We start from the raw sequence: 13,510 nt of genomic DNA on the forward strand, positions 1-13,510 counted from the left end.
ACAAGTCATCACTAGCACCTCAGGTAAACTGACACATCTGGTGCTGCACTTGAGTTTCCCTTGAAGATTTCTGCTTCAATATAGTGTGCAGCTTATATCTGCACCCTCAAAAGGCTCTAAAACTAGAATGCTCCCACTGCTTGCTACAAGGGAGGCTAGGGTACAAAATGCAGCATGTGCAGCCATTACATGGGCAAATCCATTTGCAGGAGCTTGTCACGGCTTTCCGCAAAGCACCCTTCAAATGTCAGGTTGTTCTGGTGTCTCAGCAATGGCACCCAGCAGGTCCAGTATCTGTGTGGATAAAAGCACTGGATGCCATACTGGATAGAAAGCAAAAACAGGGCTGATCACGCTGATATGGCAGTGAGGACTGAGGCTGTATCACAATCAGTCCTTGCAGCCTGTTGTCTTTGGAGGGAATCTGGGTGCCTGCCACTGGGCAACCAGCACTATGAACCCCAAGTAGGTCCTCACAAAATCAATCACCCTGAAGGTGGTATTGCCAGATGAGCCACCACTCTAATCCTTCGGTAGACAGGAAAGGCTGGTTACTCCCATACAAAAGGTCTTCGAGCCCAGAATTACAATACCATTCCAGAGCAAAACACAATCAAAATCTTTGGTTTCAGGCAAAGCCACCTCCCAGATCCCACAGTAAGACATGCACTCAAAGTCCTTTCTTATGGGCAGAGTTAACTTCATACAAAACAGCAGCTGAATTTTCAGAGCTGAGTCCCTTCATTAAGTATTTGAAGGGGAGAACAGAGACAGCTATCGTAGGCATGTTGGTGGCTGATGAAAGGCTCCAGAGAGCTGCAACCTGCTTTATCAACAGTATTATTCTAAATATCTACAGTGAGCTTTACTGAGGTCCTTTTTACAGCACCAAAACCAGGTATCAGAGGTCCTGTTTCTTGCATGAGAATATGTGTGACATTTGCTGTGGGTGAAGTACCCCAAGCCCCAAAGGATGTGTGCAATCAGGTGTACCATCATTTGGGAAAAGGGATGCTGTATTAATGAAGGCTTTGAAAAATCCATTAGAATGATTAATATAGTAAATAATTTACTATATGCAGACTCTGGTCATATGGCTGCATTCAGACATGCTAATTTCTGGTACCCGATTCCTAAAAAGGGTGTTATGCTGAGCTTGGGTTTGAAACTGGAGATTTTTGTTTCTTGTTTACAGTGGATCTTGGATTTTGAAAATTGAAGATACTGATTAAATCAGTTTACTCATCTGTGCAGAGATAAGCAGCATGTCTGGGGATGTGACTACATAACGTGTACACCACTAGTGTAAGTGCATACAATTTTATGGCTAGACACATGAGAAATCCACAACACCCTGGTAGCAATACCATGCCCCAGCACACTCATTAAAATCATTAGGCCTTTCAGACCTCAACTAACCACTTCTCCAACTCCAAAATGGTTTGAACCCAGCGGCCCCCCTTCAAAGGGCTGTGGCAGGCTGGAATGCAAACGCAGTGGTTTGCAGCCCCACAATGAGCCTGCCTGCTGCACTCCAGAAGGCTCCTCCGCTGCGCAGAGCGAGGCACAAGCAAGATCTCCTAGTGATTGCATAAGTATAATTACACGCTAGGCACGCAATTCATTAGAAAGCAGCATTTTCTCCTCCAGCCAGTTTTGCACCTGCAGGAAGATTTCAGTTGCTGAGTGAGCCATCAAAAAAACCCGTTACATTTAGCAGCTTGAATAATTAGGAAACTCCTTGTTCCCCAGTGATTCCAGTGATGCTTTTTATGCTTCGGTGCTTCTTGACTGCCTCTTTCTTGAAGCAACATTTTAATTTAGGCCTGTGCTCTTCATCCTGGAGAACTTCATATATAATTCAGAGAAGGCTAAAGTGACTGGCCTCCCCACCTCTCCATTTAACACCTTCATTTCAGCAAACAACCCTCTCTGTGCTAAATCCTTTCAGAGGCTAATCTGTGCCAGATCAAAGGGGAACAGCTTTTAAGGCAATCTCCACAGAGCTGAGGTGATTATTAATTCATTGGAAGGTTGCCTCTGAAGTGCCCATTTTTTTTGGTATGCTAATGCATTTAAAGCTGGTTGACAGTTTAAACACAGGCCCTAAATCACACAGTGAAATGTTTGCTGTAAAGGCTGAGATTTTTAAATTTATTTACAAAAAAATCCTGCCAGCAAGAATGACATTCACTTCATACTTAGATTAAATTACAAGTTTGGGATGTATGTCCTTGATGAGCTACAACAGACCGGAGCAGCTACCTTTAAAACTTCCAATTGTCCCCAAAACACCTCAAGAAATATAATTAAACAATCTCATATTCTGAGGGTTTTTCTAGCCTTAAACTCTGGCTGACAATTAATGATCCCAGCAACCTGTCTAAAAGCAGGTTGGCTCTGTTAGGTAATTAAAGCAGTCCTGTCTGTCCAAGACCAACCTGCTCCACATGCTCTTCCAGGCTACGACATTTGCTGCAATTCTCCCCACAAACCACAGGCACATGTCCTTCCCTGCATTCCACCAGACCCAGAACTGGCCCAAGTCTACATGCAAAGGAAGACAAAGGGTCAATGATGTGAAAAAAGGCCAAACCTGGCTTCTTAAGATTTGTGCAAGCCCTTGTTGCATCCTTTGCTAACGGCAGACAAAACCTTCTGAATCAGTTCCCTGTGCCAAATGATAACCATCAGATCAGGCCATGGCTATTTCAGCTGCTCTGCCCAGAGCTCCAGACAACTCCAAGCCCTGCAGGCTGCCTTTGCTCCCTTCCTTCCTCTTCCTGCTCCTTGCTGTACCTCCTGGCCTCTGCCTGACCCCCACAACTCATCAGTGCTCATTTCTCTCGGTTGCTGAATCAATCCTTTTGCTGAACTCTTTCCCTCAAAGCTTTCTCCTCTAACATTTTCATCTCTCTCCTGTTATCTGCACCCAGCATTTCTAACATACCCCAATCACTTGACACCACCACTTTTGCTCCCATGCCAGTGGCCATGTTGCAGGGATGCCCTACAGTGGATGTCCCACCAGGACAGCTCTTTCTCTCCACTCCTTTCTTCCACCTTCTCTCCCTTGTCAAAGCAGCACTACAGACTCACAATCCTACAGCCTGCAAATCCCTCTGGACAAAGCCTCTGCTCCCACTACTCTTCTAGCCACTCACATAGTTTGACTGTTTTCTTCAGACAAAACAAAAACCTCAGCACAAGCAGCCGAGGACTCTCCCATTCACCACATCTGCTCCTCTGCCTTTTCCCTAGCAACTTGTGGGAAGATTTCCCCACTCCACATGCACAGCAATTCCTACCAGCCTCTCTCTCCCCCTGCCTGACTGCCTGCCCATCCTTAAGTCTTTCTCTGCCTTCTCACAGCTTCGACTTGGTTACCCTCTTCTTGGATCCAGTGACTCCCCTCACCCACGATCAAATGCCCTCTACGTCTGTGACTCCCAAAATTTTTCTTCTCCACCTAAGCATTATGTCCCCACAAATCCTGCCATGGCCCTTCCCACTCCCCCAGGAGTCTCTAATGAGATCGTGACAATATACTGACTGCCAGGATTCATTCCAGCCATCTGCTATCCATCGAGGTGCTTTTACTGCACCTCTGGCTGTGCCATCTCAGCATCAGAGACAGCGTGATGGGGGGTGCTGAGAACTTAAACAAAGGCAAGACGTAACGATTAGAAAGACTCTTGATTTGTCACAAGCCATCAGAGACTTCTCTGACAGGGCTGATTTATACAGCTGATTTCAAATGGAACACGAACAAGCACAGAGCAATGTGAAAATACTTGCAAAGGCCAAGCAAGCTATAAACATTTGCAAGGCGCATGCTTGCCTTGGGTTTCTTTTTATCTCTTTAAGAGCCTGTGCCCTGTGGTGCCTTTTATTGTCAGTGCACATGGAAGCAAGCCCAAAAGATCACTCTCAGACAGTATCCCACAGAAATGAATCCTGCTTCAATCCTCTGTTGTAACAGGAAATGGGGAGATTTTTCTCTTCTGTTTATTGTTTTTTGCTGCATCAAGCAGTGCTTCACTGAAGATTGCAAGGGGTCTTCTTTGTTGCTGACTGCTTTAGAAGCAAGGAACAGTTGTGCTGAATCTTATAGATGAAAACAACTGAAGTTTCTCTCTCCTGTGTCTCAGCACTACATTACATGGCACTGTCAGTTCATCCCTTTGGGAGGACTATGATCACCTCATATCTGCTCAGAAACACAAGTGCTTGATAACCACCTCTGCACTCCTACAGTGAGCCTGCAACTCTGCAAGTCAGATTTTCTGTTGATTTTTGTCTCGTTCTGAAGGGAGGAAGGAAGGCTGTGTCAGAGGGGAGAGACCCACCCCCATACAGGCACACCACACAACTGCTTTGCAGAACTTCAAACCCAGGGATACTCACAGCTTGCTCAGGTTTTCTAAGCCTGTAAAGGCTCCGTTGGTGTCTTCTATCATGCCTGAGATGTCGTTGTGGTCCAGTTCCCTGGGGAGAGGACAAGAGAGCACTCATAATCAGTGTCTTAGTCCTAGGTTCATCATTAAAAACACATGGAAGAAAGTTTGAGGATGCAACATGAAGAGCTTCCCATTTTCTTCTGACAGTTATCAGAAAAAGCAGAGCCCTGCAGGAAAGCAGCACTAATCACTTTTCCTGCACTGATCCATGCTGACATGGTGCATTCCAAGAAGAGCACTGGCTTCTTCCTAGCTGGAACACTGGGTTTCTGAGACAGCAGCAGTAGCAGATAAGCTACTTTTTAACAAGTAGGTCTCAGACTTTTGCTAGTTCTGTGCATCCAAACAAAAGAGAGGAAAAAGAAAGTCTCAAAACTAAGCTGAAAGAAACAGCTGTTCTTAAATACTACTATAATGAATGAAGGTAACTTCGGTATTCCAATACATGCATGAATTTGTCTATAGCTTTATCTTCAAAAGATGATTTGGTGTATTTTCTATGAAGTTGCATTTTTTTTTCTGGCAGTGAACTTGGAAGCTCAACAAAGGAAAGCACAATCATCACTATACAAGCCTAACTCTCTGTGTAACCACTTTTTGAAAAAGAAATTAGTAAGAATTCCTTTTTCTGTTAGCTTCTCTTGGCTTTCAAATTGACCATCAATTACATGAGTCAAAAGGGTCTGAAGAAAAACAAGCACACAGAACAAACACAGAAATCCACAAAAGCTGTTTAAACAGTCTGTTTAAAAATCCTTCCCTCCTAGCTTTAATTCCAGCTAGCAATGAATACCCAGCAATACAGACAGAAATTTATCATTTCTATTGTTGAGTAAAAAGAAAGCAAAAAATAAATAGGCTTTGTTGGTTTTGTTACATCAGTCTGATTAAAAACCTACCAAAAACCAACAATAAAGCAAACTGAACCATCCAGATAACCCCCAGCACCCTCAGGTATCCCTTTAGCACCTCTTGAAGATGATTATCAGAACATTTCCAGTTCAAATATACAAAGACCAGAAAAATAAAAATATTTCCAAAACAAAGCCCCCTGCATTTTGCAACATCCCAGACACAGTCATAGTGCAGCTTCTGGGCTATGTGGTTCAAATACAAACTAACCCAAAACAAGAAAACAGAAATCTAAGAAAAAAATCCCATGGTGTCAGTATTGGCACGATTCTCCTCAGCTGAGATGGGGCTGAGACTCTTGCTCTCAGCACCTAAGCTGGCTGCAGCCTTGGATGGTTTCTTGGCTTTGCTGTGTGAACAGTGTAAAGGGAGATGGCCAAAAGCCACAATTCCTGTTTTTCAGCTGCCTTCAGCGTGAGACCCAAATCTCCTGTCCCTGGGGAGCCTTGGCCTCAGCCAGCATCACTGTGGATGTCAGGGTGATCAGCCAGCAGGTCTGTGCCAAAGGGATGGATAAAAACTCAACAGCCCTACAGGATGTGGGCACATAATGCTGTGGTGGCATAAGAGACAAGTCTGGGAGAGCTGCTTTGATGTGCTGGCATTTTCAGCGCTATCATAGTGGGGCAGGAGCAAATATATCCTCCTGGAGCTAAGTTGCCACCTCTCCCCTATGGTTGCCAAGCCAATGCTCGTGGTTCTGTTTGATTTTTAAGGGCAAATTCCTTCTCAGACAGTTATCCTCTTCAGTTCCACCACGGGCTACTAGTCTTTGGACCAGCAAACTCTTTCCCATGGCAGAGACAGACAAGTGGGAACAGCCTGTAGGAGCTCTCTGACACAGGCTTTTATTAATTGACTGCCACACATTGTGTTTTCTTGAAAAAGGAAAAGAAAATGGTATTGCTTGTTCATCCAGAGGCAACTCAAAGGTTTAGTGTTAGAAAGGAGGAATAAAAAGCTTTTTAACAAATTAGTGAAAATAGAAAAGAAAAAAAGAGTGGGGTATTTTGGCCTAGCTCTCTTTGTATTCAAACTCCTCTCCCAGCCCCTGTTGCCAATTTCCTATTCTTTCTGGCTGGCTGAGCTTGAATGCTTGCAGCCTTGTTAATCATTGTGCTCCGAGGTCTCTGGGCCTGACCTCTATTTGAATAGCTCCACATTTCAGCAGTTTCACACCCACCAAAGGCTCCCCAACAATAGGCTGTAATTAAAGCATGCTCGGGTCTTTTTCACCAGGTGCAGGGCCCAATAGGCCTTTCTCTTTATTAAATTAGAGCTCACTCACACACTCCCTCTCTGCCTCCCCCCTCACCCCAGACATAAAAGAGGCTCCACATTCACTGCAGAGCAAAGAGAACTACCAGCTCCCCTTCCCCTCCATTTTTCTTTGGAAACCTTTAGTTCCGGTCTTGACAGCTGCCTCAGAGAGGTCCCTTTCTGAATGCCCCGTGGCTGAAAGACTTTGGCTTAGGTTTTAAAACAGGAAAAAAAAAGAAAGCAAACAAAACCCAAACTCACTTTCCAGTAACTTCCTTCACTGTCAACTTCAATAAAGGAAAAGAGTAAGATGCAAAAAGTACTGTAAAGAGGGAAGATCTTTCTGTTCCCATTTCCTTTTAATTACTCAGGCCATAATGGGCTTCTGAAGAGGAATAATAGTATCCAAGTCTAGATTTTTCTTTTGCAGGAAGAATTAAATCAACCTGTTGAACTAAACCAGCCTGGGAGCTTGGATGGTGCTAACACAGGCTGTGAGAACTTAGTACTGTGCCAGATGAAGGTGCTGAGCCTGCAGCCTCTGAAGAGGGGAGGAGAGCTGCCAGAAGCTCTGCTGGGACAATTAAGGGAGACAGAGGGAGCACAGCTGCAGGAATGGACAACTGGACTTCCCATCCTCTGATGGTTCTAAGGCAAGTCCAAACATACCTCAATCTAATGCAACTCTTGAGTGTATAAATGGTGCAAATCTATAGCTGGCATCCCTGAGGAGGTCCAGTGGTCTATATTAACCCTAAAATCCAGAAGCTTCTAGATGGCAAGCTCATTTCCAGTGTGACATTTCCAGGTATTATGTTGTGCCAGTGACTTTTCAAAAAAAGTCTCTGATAAATGGCTATAGCCACCACTGGATGGATCATTCTGCAATACAGTATTAGGGCACAGAGCATGACAACTTTTTTATTGTTCAGAGGTTACCATGAAAATCAGAGCAACAGAACATTTAATGACCCAAGTGAGCCCAATTCTTCATTAAAGAAAAAGACTTCTGGTTCCTTTAATGGTGCCTGTAGCAGCTTCCTGCACCCATGGTTCAAACCAAGACCAGGTAAAGCTTCATGTGTTCTTACACTTCTGGTATAATTAGATCCCAGGCCCACTCTGAATTTGTTTGGCCAGTTTTTTTTTCTTCCTAGCAGCATCTTAGCCCAGGATGTTATATTTTTATTCAATTAAAAAACCAAAAGTAACAGTATGCAAAAATGCTCACTAGCACATTTAAGAGGATATGTAAATTTCCAGAGCTGTCATTAGAAAGAATCATTCCCTACTCCTCCTGAGTGCAGAATGACCCAACAGAAACTGTCTTTTTCTAAGAATTTCAATTAAAGTCAATATGATGGCAAGAGAAATTCAGCTATTAGCTGAAGGATCAGAGATTTTTGCTCAGCTGTGCCAGACTCAGGATCCTGTCCTATGTTCCTGTAATTTTACTCCAGAGCCCTCTACTCTGAAAGCACCCTAGAGCACTGAGCAGTCCAACTGCAATTCTCCTGACTACTCTTAATAAAAAAAATACAAATTAACTGACGTGGAATAGTGGGATAAACACAACAGCTGCTGAAGACAACCAAGCAATGTGTAGGGGAGTTTGACACTGAGGACACAGGCACTCAAAGCAACAGCGAAGTAGAACAGTTTGACAGAACAGAAACTGTGGAGGGAAGACAGGTGGTTAGTTGACAAAAGCTGGGGGTAACTTACAGGACACGTAGGTTTTTGAGTCCCTTGAAGGCACCTTCTGCAATATGATTGATGGAATTGTGGCTCAGTCGGAGTACATGCAGTCCCCCAAGGTCTGCCAAGCTTCCCTCATCCAGCCTGGTTAGGTTGTTGTAAGAGAGGATTCTGGAAAAAAAACAACAGCCCTTGTCAGTCCAACCAATATTTTCCAAACTTCTCTGTGCCAACCAGTGCCTGCCTCCCACAATCATGTTTTGAGAAGCAATGTGTATGGGGTGGATACATAATAGCTTGATTAGGAAATAAGACTGCAGTCTGCAAATATTCCCAACAAGATACCTATGGGGCAGCCTGGGTAATCACAAGGGAGTAGGAGGCATTTGGTACCCAGTTATAAGGAAGTCTTCTTGTGCAGACAACAGAGAGAGTCCTCCAGAGACGAATGGGAGCAATGAACCAATACACATGCTGGCAGTCATGGTGGGGAGAAGCTACTGTTTCTCCATGGCCTGTAGAGCTATGTTAGGGCCTGGGAGCACCACCCTTCCTCAATCCCACAATGTATAGGTAACACTCAGGTATCAGTCCTGGTTGTGTTTAATCCTCACTCCTATTTGGACTCCCTCTGTGTCTTTCATGAAAAAGGAGACCTCTCCTTCTGCACACCCTCAGAGGTGCGGAGTGATGTCAAACAGATGGATTTTGAAGTTCACACGAGCTCTTGGCAAGGTCCAGACTTCTGTGTTCAGGAGGTGTCTTATCGTTCTGCACTTGTGCACAGCAGGCCCCAGGCATCTGGGTGTGGGTGTCTTCATAGCCTGCTCCACCCCAGTCAAGAGCCAAAAGCATTTCACCACAAGGCAATTGAATGCTTCCCTTCATGCACAGGAAAGAGGTATCTATTGTAAACCAGCCACCTTCCCTCCCGCACCCCTTTGTCAAGGAGCACACAGCCTGTTTGAAATCTTCTCCACTTACAAGTGACTAATACTGGAAGATGGTTGTTTTCCTAGTTTTCCATCCATCTCTTCCCCTTGCCCATACTATCTGTAGGTATGGAGACTTTTTTTTTAAGTACTACTCCTGTTGCAGTTTGGAAGCTGGTAGGAAGAAAGTTGTTCTTCTCTCTCAGGCAAGATGCAGATGAAGCTACTGAGATTTGACACCAAGGGCAGGGCATGGGAAGCTACAAACCACTGCAGACACCTCATGCAAGACACAAACACCTTCTATGCATGCAGCAAGGCCACAGTGCTGCAGATGTTGAAGGCCAGCTTGGCTCATCAAATGAGGGATCTCCTGAGGTAGCAGCAGGCAGTCACTAGTCAGTGATCTTCAGCCTGAAGCATTCACCCACAGCTCCCCGCTGCCAGTATGTTCTTCCTGATCTCTGGACGTCACTGCAGTTGGGTAAGCCCTGCAGGGCTACTGGCAGGTGAGTGTGACCAGCAGTAGCCTCAGCTTTAAGTTGCCTTCACACTGACACATGGGGTATAAAATGTAGCATTCCACTACATGCCACTACTCACATTTTCTCAAGCTTATCTCTTCACGAAGGGCAGTTGCATAGGATTTTCAAAAATACTTCAGTGACTTGGGAACACAAATCACTTCAAAAGATGTGAGGGTTTGAGCTGCTAAACTCTTCAAAAAGTAAGTTATGCAGCTTTGAACGCGCACTGAAATCCTTCATTGTACAGACAACAAGAAAATGTACTGAGTTCCAAACCTCCAAATTCCTCTTCTAGTACTGCCTGTTAATGAGTCTGCTTAAAAATGTGTCTGTGGCTTGCAGGAAAGTCACTGCAAAACCAAAACCTAAGTCAAAACAGACACATACTCTGAAGTACTGAAAGTGTCATTTACTTGGCAAACGAGCTGTCTATCTTTTAGCTGTGTGAGGGGGCAGAGGGCAAACTTTGGAAAAAAAAATCAGCAAAGATTAATGGGTTTGAAGAAGGTATGGGACAACATACTTTCATTCCTAAAGAAGCTGTAGCATTAGTTATGAAGAACTGGCATCCGGTCAAAATTATGTCCTCACCTGCGATTAAAGACTTTGGCTTTTAAAAAAAAACAAGTTTCAAAAGTAATCCTAAACCTGGCTGAAAAAAAAAAATCATTCCTTTTGATTCTACACAGAAGAGTTCCTGCCACAACTGGTGAAGGCATGTTCCCCTCCATTCGTCCTGACATCACCTCAAGATGGACAGACAGAAGGATCTTTGAGGGCTCTCTTAAGAGCTGCAATCAGATGGAAGGTCTCGAGAGCTAAAGCACCTGGCAGAGGCTTCCTTCAACAAGCAAAGGCTCTGCTTCCTGCCAGTGGGACAGCTAATTTGCAAAAGAGTGTGTTCCCCTCCTCAGCAGTTTGGATTGTAGGGGTTGAGAGAAGTCAGCAGGTCTCTGCTGCTTCCCCTACCTTCTCATCTCTCCAGCAGTGAGAAATCACTGGAATGAACAAGTGGAAACATCTGTCTACAACCTGGCCTGGCAAGGAGACAGGAGAGCAGCACACAGAGCAGCAGCCAAAACTGCCACAGAAAAGGGTTAACCAGAAACCTGTTGTGCTGCTGGGACTCCTGCTGCCAGCCAGTTCTGGACCAAGTACATCTAACACATTTCATTCCCATTGACCAAGCTATAGGTAACAAGTGAAAAGAAGGACCCAGCAGCCAAGCCATCATTTACCTGGGATGAATCTTATGCTCCCGCTGTAGATTTTTCCATTATTTTGATGCCCTAGCACCTGACTGGTGAATACAATCAACCCTTTCTCATGCCTTTCTCAAGCCCTTACATCAGACAAGAGCCCTGGAGTCACATTTTCTCTGACCAACTCAGAGAGGTAACACATCCTTCAGATGACCATCTCCTTCCTTAGCAGAGATAAGCAGGGGTCTGATCACCTCTCCTTCTTCAGTCAGGGACTTAGAAATTCATTCTTTGTACAACCAGAGACAGTGTCTTCTGGTAACTGAAACCCACTGGATGTAGCAATAAGGGAGGTGAATAAGGATCTTTTAATAAAGAATGAAACATACACATTCAAAGAAGTACACAGAGGCAGTCTAGATGTATCTAGTGCTTCCTTTCCTCACCCTTCAATTTCAGAGCAGGCCTCTCCTACAAGTACTCTTTGGCTGTGGGAGTTTCAGTTGAGAGGATCTGATGGCTCCCTGCAGCAGCCTTACCCTGAAGGCAACACCTGCAAGAGCTTGTACTATTTTGCAGAGATGTGTGCTAACACCCACACAATCACCTTTCAAATCTCAGCTACTGTGGTCTCTGGCCCTACACTGTAGCACAATCCTGTCTGTCAAACCAAGCACACCCCAGTGGCTCCTACCACCTCACACCACCAGGCTCTACAGTCATTACATGGAAAGCTGTGCATGTCTTGCAACTAGCAAGCTAAAAAGCATTGGCAAGCAGCAGATCCCAAACTCTCCAGGTCTTTTGACACTATATACTTTTAATTTCTGGCGCAAACATATATTAATCAGGTGCTGTGAAGGTCATAACATCACGAATAATGAGGGCATCACTTAGGAATCTGCAGTTCCTGCATTTCTACAGGAGCTGTAAGCCGTGTGATTGAGAACAATCCTTACTTCCCTTTCCTGGTAACCTCACATTAGCATCAAACCCTGCCCAACCCACCACAACGGAAACCAACTTACAGCTCATGCAGCTTCTGACAGAAGCTCCAGCCATCAGGGTTGATGCGGGATATGGAATTGTTACTGAGGTGAAGCTGGTGCAGAGATGAAAGACCATAGAGAGAACCACTGTTGACTTCTGTCAGGCTGTTATACTCCAGGTGGCTGTGGAGATAAATCAGAAGGAATTGACAGATAAGCAGCACTGGTTAAATTCTGAAGAATTTCTAACAATTACTCGGATTTTAGCCATTCCTACACACCCTTCTATATACCCATGTGGATATGTGCGTGTCTGGGCATTTCCTGTGCAAGTGAAGGATAGAAATTCAAGGACAACCCAAAGGAAGTGCCCAGAATGAGCTGTGACTGCAGAGATATGCTCCACTGCAAGAAGACTGGGCTAAAAGCATCCCATTCAAGTTTGTATTTCCAGAGTTTCAGTTGTGTGGCAGCAGTGCCCAGAAACATGCTGCCTTGATCACCTGCAAACACATTTGGAAGCAAATCATGTTGGAAGTTTCAAGCATTTCTCTGCAAGGATTATTCAACTTGTTCTCTTGTATGGAAAGAGCACACCACTGAGATAGGCCGGCTTGGTTTCTAGGTATCCCAAGAGGCAGAATAATCAGATCTGCAACACACAGTTTCCATGTGTCAGTCAAAACAAACTTGCAGAAGCCAGATGAGCTTTTATTTAAAGACCAATTGAGATCTTACTGAATGTTCACACTTTCAAAGGAATACCACCACAGTTTGAAAAACAGGACTTTTTTTTATTGAACACCTGGTAAATCAGTGAGCTTTAGTAATCAGTGGCTCGACTAAACAAAAGCTGCAGAGCTCTGTGCATGCAGGACACAGAAAGAAGCAAGAGGACCGGCACGGGCGCTCACAGGTCTGTGATGGGACTCCTTGCTAAAATGGAGAGAAGGATATAATAGCAGGTGAAGTCTAGACTGTTTAAGTGAAAAGAGTTCATGTCTCCAACTTACAGAACTTGCATCTTGGCTAGACCCCAGAAGGCCCCATCTGTCAATTTGCTGATGTTGTTGCGCTGGAGTTTCAGGACTTCCAAGCTGTCCAACCCCTGGAACGTCAGGCCTTCAATCAGGCGGATGCGATTCCGGTTCAGCTCCCTAAAATCACCAAGGCCATACAAGTTCATTAAATCCCAGGCCATTCTCACAAAATCATCTGTGCAGCATACAATGGGGACAGCAATGCCAACAACTCCTCTGTCAACAGTTCCCAGGAGAGAGCAGAAGCCCACCGGAAACTTTCGATCCCAGAGCTAGCCAGGGAACTCAGCTGGGTGTGATGGCTTAAATAAACTCACCCTGGGACAGACTTTCACTTTTCACTTTAGAGAAATAACAAAGTGCAGCAATTCCTCTTCATCCCTCCTCTCTCTGCATTTCTTTTAAGCCATTCATCCTTTTCATCAGTTTTCACATGTCATCTTTTCTCAGAGGCACCAGTTGAACCAACACAGTTAAAACATCAGCACTA

At 44.7% G+C, this 13,510-nt stretch overlaps 1 protein-coding gene across 1 annotated transcript in view; it reads right to left on the reverse strand.

Annotated features, from left to right (window-relative positions):
- LRIG1 (leucine rich repeats and immunoglobulin like domains 1) overlaps window positions 1–13,510 on the reverse strand; it is a 90,337-nt gene that overhangs the window by 15,388 nt on the left and 61,439 nt on the right. Inside the window, exons 6-9 of the mRNA XM_051627153.1 lie at window positions 12,994–13,137; window positions 12,020–12,163; window positions 8,358–8,501; window positions 4,408–4,488 (exon numbers count right to left, since the gene is read on the reverse strand). Of these exons, the coding sequence (XP_051483113.1) occupies window positions 4,408–4,488; window positions 8,358–8,501; window positions 12,020–12,163; window positions 12,994–13,137 (513 nt within the window). The remainder of the gene's footprint in view (window positions 1–4,407; window positions 4,489–8,357; window positions 8,502–12,019; window positions 12,164–12,993; window positions 13,138–13,510) is intronic.

Source organism: Apus apus, chromosome 9 (assembly GCF_020740795.1).
Source record: "Apus apus isolate bApuApu2 chromosome 9, bApuApu2.pri.cur, whole genome shotgun sequence".
In the NCBI taxonomy this organism is placed as follows: domain Eukaryota; kingdom Metazoa; phylum Chordata; class Aves; order Apodiformes; family Apodidae; genus Apus; species Apus apus.